Source organism: Bufo gargarizans, chromosome 7 (genome assembly GCF_014858855.1).
Source record: "Bufo gargarizans isolate SCDJY-AF-19 chromosome 7, ASM1485885v1, whole genome shotgun sequence".
NCBI classification, from domain to species: Eukaryota; Metazoa; Chordata; class Amphibia; order Anura; family Bufonidae; genus Bufo; species Bufo gargarizans.
In genome coordinates this window covers 15,556,224-15,562,612 of record NC_058086.1, presented here as the reverse complement: position 1 = coordinate 15,562,612, position 6,389 = coordinate 15,556,224, and the positions used below count along the sequence as shown (strand labels likewise).

The window sequence follows — 6,389 nt, the reverse complement described above, 5'->3', positions numbered from 1 at the left end:
CCTCCGCAGATGGATGAATAGAAGTCTCTGTCTCAGGCCCAGATACAAACAACAGGGAATATAACAAACACAAAACAATGAGAAAAGAAAAGACTTATCAGAAAGTAGAAAACTGGCAACTCCAGAGCACCACAGAACGCAACCAACCAACTAGTTAGAAGGCAGGAAGAAGTGGCTACTTATGGGAAAGGTAGTTTACTAACAAGCAACACCTGAAGCAAGGGGTGTGGCATTCACCAAAACACAGACACAATAAGTTCCACAGTGAACTTGTCAATTTAACCCACGAGTAGCCAATCTCTCCGATCTCCTGGTACCTGCCACGGGAACTTCCGTTACACATATTTATAGTGTGACCACCTAATGTACCTCCAGCCACAGAATCCAAAGTTCTTTGCTGTCAGGTGAATGCCTATTGCCTAAATTTTGGGGCCTATACTGGCCGACAGTTATGTTTTTATCCTGTGACCACCTAGTGTACCTCCAGCCACAGAATCCAAAGTTCTTTGCTGTCAGGTGAATGCCTATTGCCTAATTTTTGTAGCCTGTCATTTTTTATCTCTAGCCACATGATCACACCCCTGTCTCACTCCTCTGCCTCTCATTATAGTGGTGTATGAACCATATTCACCATAAGGACCTTTTGATGTCACATGGTCATGTGACTGTGCCCCCCACCCTAACATAGACGTATTTCTATATAATAAATGACCACCTAATTGTATTAGTATTCGAGGGTAGGGCTAATATCTTTATATTATATAGATTCTAGTGTATTATACTGTGCCCTTTATTTCCCAGGAAAAAGTGATCCTTGGGAAACACAGTCCTCATCCCTGACCACAAGGACCAGGTGGTCCTCCGCCACGCTGCTCCGCTGTGTATTAGTGCTTATTCTGACACTAGGGCTGGGTTCACATACTATTTTTGCCATCCATTTAATGCATACCAAAAATGTATGTGTTAACAGATGCCTCAGATTGAGGCCTCATGCACACGACCGTTGTTTGCATCCGTGGCCGTTGTGCCGTTTTCCGTTTTTTTTCGCGGACCCATTGACTTTCAATGGGTCCGTGGAAAAATCTAAAAATGCACCGTTTTGCAGCCGAGACCGTGATCCGTATATCCTGTCTGTCAAAAAAATAGAATATCCATCATGCAGCACAGGTTTATATACACCCAAAATGCCAGGGATAGGGTACCGCCCCGTGACATCAGCCCCAAAAGGGGGTGGTACATAGGAGGTAACCAAAGAGTAACAAAAAAATATACATTTTGTATTCAACAAAAGAAAACCATGTATAACGGCGACACTACGTGTTATTTTTACATACAAAACAATATAGATACCATCTTAGCTGAGAGATTCTTCAATGAGTAGATGATGTCTAAAAAAAAAATAATAATAATATATATTAGATCACCGGATTAGACAGTAAAAGTGTATTGATTAGCATGGGATCCTAAATATGTGTAATTTCATAATCCCTATTTAAACCTCTAGGATATAGGGTGTCAAGGGTATGGATCCAATAGGCCTCTCGGCGTAACAATAGCTTCTTCACATCACCTCCCCTTCGTGGTCTCACTACCCGTTCTATCACCTGAAATTTTAATTGAGCAACAGTGTGTTTACATTTTTCAAAGTGGGAGGGAATCGGAAGCAATAGGTTCTTGGTCCTAATAGGACCAAGAACCTATTGCTTCCGATTCCCTCCCACTTTGAAAAATGTAAACACACTGTTGCTCAATTAAAATTTCAGGTGATAGAACGGGTAGTGAGACCACGAAGGGGAGGTGATGTGAAGAAGCTATTGTTACGCCGAGAGGCCTATTGGATCCATACCCTTGACACCCTATATCCTAGAGGTTTAAATAGGGATTATGAAACTACACATATTTAGGATCCCATGCTAATCAATACACTTTTACTGTCTAATCCGGTGATCTAATATATATTATTATTATTATTTTTTTAGACATCTTCTACTCATTGAAGAATCTCTCAGCTAAGATGGTATCTATATTGTTTTGTATGTAAAAATAACACGTAGTGTTGCCGTTATACATGGTTTTCTTTTGTTGAATACAAAATGTATATTTTTTTGTTACTCTTTGGTTACCTCCTATGTACCACCCCCTTTTGGGGCTGATGTCACGGGGCGGTACCCTATCCCTGGCATTTTGGGTGTATATAAACCTGTGCTGCATGATGGATATTCTGTTGGAAAAAGGCTGCAATATAGCCGAAACGCGTCCTTTGACAAATGTTATTTTGACAAATAAACCTGCATAAGCTCAAGACACGTCTGCTGGGATCCTTTACCTTATCGCATGTGGAGATTGATCCAGATCCCGCGCGGCGTGCAAACAAGCGAGTGCTGACCAGCTACTTCCACTTATTGACTGAAGGAACGTGCACCGCTATTTCCAGATGACTTCAGATACTATTACATTAAGTTTTGCGGACACCGATGCCGAGAGGATACTGTCTCAAGTGACATCGACATCCGACTTCTTAAATATCCCAACAAGCGAATTCCAGAAGCGGCACTGGGAGCGTGAACGCAGACGACTCACCGCATATGAATTACATGCGATTACTTTGGCTGAGTACTATAAGGTCAAAAGGATCCCTAGAGGTCTGAGGGTACATTTACGCCCGACCTTTTTTCCCAATGATCCTGATTATAGCAGAGACTTTGAAAAGATTATAAACAAATGCTCTTATGACCTGATCTTACTGACGATCAATCGCATACAAACGGCGGTGACGGAACTCCAGACACAGATCTTGGCAACCGAACAGCAGCTGAGAGATTCTCTAACCTCTGAGGAATTTGGGAAACTTAAAGAGTCCGTGGACACTTATATTGCTACTTATAAAAGAGACACAGAGGAGAAGAAAAGGTCCAAGTTTTTGCGCGATAGCGAAGATTACCACCTGAACCGTGTATACAGATGGCAAGACCCGACATGGCGCCAGAAACCAGGTTACAGAAGATCGCCAAGACCCGGATCCTTTACCTCCAGTTCCGGAAACGAATCCACTGGACCGCAAGATTCCCGTCCTTTTTTACGGAGAGGCAGGCGCCCACGCGGCGGCGGAGGAGGCGTGCAGGACGCAAGCACCACAAACCTTACAGCAAGGCCCGGATCGAGCCAAACAATTCAGACCCGTTCGCAGGTAAGAACACATCGTTGGTGATTAACTTGTCTTCTAAAATTCTGAGCCCCACACAAATGTCTGCCCTCCAGAAAGGACTTTCATTCAGTCCATCTACAAATTTTGACTCATTTCAATATGACATTGATATAAATCAATTTTTTCGCAAGTTGCGACTTAAAGCCCATTTTGGTGATCCCGGAAATAGGACTGTAGGTTCGGATGATGGGGAGGGATCATGCGGCTTACGCTTGGCAGATTTAGGTTTGAAGAACGTTAGTAAATATATGCCTCCTAAACTTTACCACCCTATTGAAACCTATGTCCAATTAGTGACTAGAGACATTAATAAATATATGGACGAGATGAAGAGGGGCAATTTACATTTCACACAGAATGTGACATCTGAAGAAAGGGCAGCCATTAACTCTTTGGTGGATGATAAGAACTTAATTTTGAAACCAGCGGACAAAGGGGGCGCTATTGTCCTCATGGATAAAACAAGATATGTTGCAGAGATTAAGCGGCAGCTTGCGGACTCTAACACATATGAACCCTTGAATGGGGATCCGGTTCTCCATATCAAAGAGAAAATCATGAGGACTGTTGACCATTTTGCCAAATTGGGCATTTTTGATAAAAATATGTACACCTTTTTGATCAACCATACACCAATAACACCGGTTTTCTATGTGCTCCCAAAGGTCCACAAAACTTTAATTGACCCCCCTGGACGCCCCATTGTGGCCTCGGTGGGATCTGTCTTATCACCATTGGCTATAGTGCTGGAGAAGATTCTTACACCTTTAATAAAGGATATTCCATCCTTTTTGGCAGATACACAACATTTTCTCAGCACTATAGCACAATTAGGACCTATTCCACCCGAGAGTTTGTTGGTGACCATTGACGTGGTCAGCCTGTATACCTCTATTGAACACAGTGGGGGTATACAGGCTGTACAGTCGTTCTTAGAAAAGAGTAATTACTCTCCTATCGAATGTGATTTTTTTGTACAACTCCTTCATCTCGTCCTGTATGAAAATTATTTTTTGTTTGAAGATACCTATTATCTGCAGAGGCGGGGGACCGCGATGGGGTCGAACGTGGCTCCGCCCTATGCAAATGCATATATGTCAAAATTCGAAGATACATTTGTATACAACACTGAGTGGTATCATAACCACATTTTATTATGGAAAAGATTTATTGACGATGTTTTTTGCATATGGGCGGGGCCACGTGAGACCCTTGACCTCTTCCTTTCACATCTGAACCATGCATGTGCTGGTTTACAATTCACACTTACGTGTGATAGCCAAACTGTGAGTTTCCTAGACACAAGGGTAATTAAGGATCCTAATGGTAATCTCTCGACAGACATATTTAGAAAAGTGACAGACAGGAACAGTATCCTCCACTTTTCCAGTGCTCATCCTCACTCCCTGAAAAGGGCAATTCCTAAGTCCCAGTACCAGAGAGTGAGACGTATTGTCTCAGACCCCTCTATACGGGGTCTCAGGTTTGAGGAAATGACTAGGAGGTTTGAGGAGAGAGGTTATCCCCCATTAACCTTGAAAAAAACTATGAGTGATTTAGACAAACCTAGACCTGATAAAACAGATACCCCGCGAGTGGCCCTGGTCCATAAATACCACCCTTTTAATTATAAATTGGACAATGTTGTGAGGAAGCACTGGTCTCTGTTGGGGAGAGCATACCCCCAGATTGAAGAATTCAAAAATCCCCCGCTTATTTGCAATAAGAAAAACCCGAGCTATAAAGATAAGTTAGTGCGCGCTGATGTGGGGAGCCCCAGAGGCATACTCAAGCAGAGCGTACTAGCTACACAGCGGAAGGGCACGTTCCCCTGTCTGCACTGTTTTCAGTGCTCAAATATAATCAAGGGATCCAATATCTACCACCCACATACTGGACGTATATACCCAGTGAATGGATTTTTCACTTGTGAGTCTACTAATGTAGTGTACTTAATTAAATGTCCCTGTGGGCTTTTATATATTGGTGAGACCATGCAAACTATTAGAGACCGCATTGGGAAGCACAAGTCCACTATTAGGACCAAGAACCTATTGCTTCCGATTCCCTCCCACTTTGAAAAATGTAAACACACTGTTGCTCAATTAAAATTTCAGGTGATAGAACGGGTAGTGAGACCACGAAGGGGAGGTGATGTGAAGAAGCTATTGTTACGCCGAGAGGCCTATTGGATCCATACCCTTGACACCCTATATCCTAGAGGTTTAAATAGGGATTATGAAATTACACATATTTAGGATCCCATGCTAATCAATACACTTTTACTGTCTAATCCGGTGATCTAATATATATTATTATTATTTTTTTTTTAGACATCATCTACTCATTGAAGAATCTCTCAGCTAAGATGGTATCTATATTGTTTTGTATGTAAAAATAACACGTAGTGTTGCCGTTATACATGGTTTTCTTTTGTTGAATACAAAATGTATATTTTTTTGTTACTCTTTGGTTACCTCCTATGTACCACCCCCTTTTGGGGCTGATGTCACGGGGCGGTACCCTATCCCTGGCATTTTGGGTGTATATAAACCTGTGCTGCATGATGGATATTCTGTTGGAAAAAGGCTGCAATATAGCCGAAACGCGTCCTTTGACAAATGTTATTTTGACAAATAAACCTGCATAAGCTCAAGACACGTCTGCTGGGATCCTTTACCTTATCGCATGTGGAGATTGATCCAGATCCCGCGCGGCGTGCAAACAAGCGAGTGCTGACCAGCTACTTCCACTTATTGTCAAAAAAATAGGACCTGTCCTATTTTTTTGACGGACAACGGTTCACGGACCCATTCAAGTCAATGGGTCCGTGAAAGAACACGGATGCACACAAGATTGGCATCCGTGTCCGTGATCCCTGGCCGTAGGTTACTTTCATACAGACGGATCCGAAGATCCGTCTGCATAAAAGCTTTTTCATAGCTGAGTTTTCACTTCCTGAAAACTCAGATCCGACAGTATATTCTAACACAGAGGCGTTCCCATGGTGATGGGGACGCTTCTAGTTAGAATATACAACGAACTGTGTACATGACTGCCCCTGCTGCCGATCTCTTACAGGGGGCCGTGATCTGTACAATTAACCCCTCAGGTGCTGCACCTGAAGGGGTTAATTGTGCTATCATAGCCCCCTGTAAGAGATCCGGGGCTGCCAGGCAGCAGG

The 6,389-nt window shown here is 42.8% G+C and overlaps 1 protein-coding gene across 1 annotated transcript; it reads left to right on the top strand.

Annotated features, from left to right (window-relative positions):
* The first annotated feature begins 2,434 nt into the window (after positions 1 to 2,434).
* LOC122944111 lies at positions 2,435 to 5,802 on the top strand. The gene is made up of 2 exons (XM_044302343.1): positions 2,435 to 3,187; positions 5,539 to 5,802. The coding sequence occupies exons 1-2, from the start codon at positions 2,435 to 2,437 to the stop codon at positions 5,554 to 5,556; spliced, it is 771 nt and encodes a 256-aa protein (XP_044158278.1). The 3' UTR covers positions 5,557 to 5,802.
* The last annotated feature ends 587 nt before the right edge of the window (positions 5,803 to 6,389 follow it).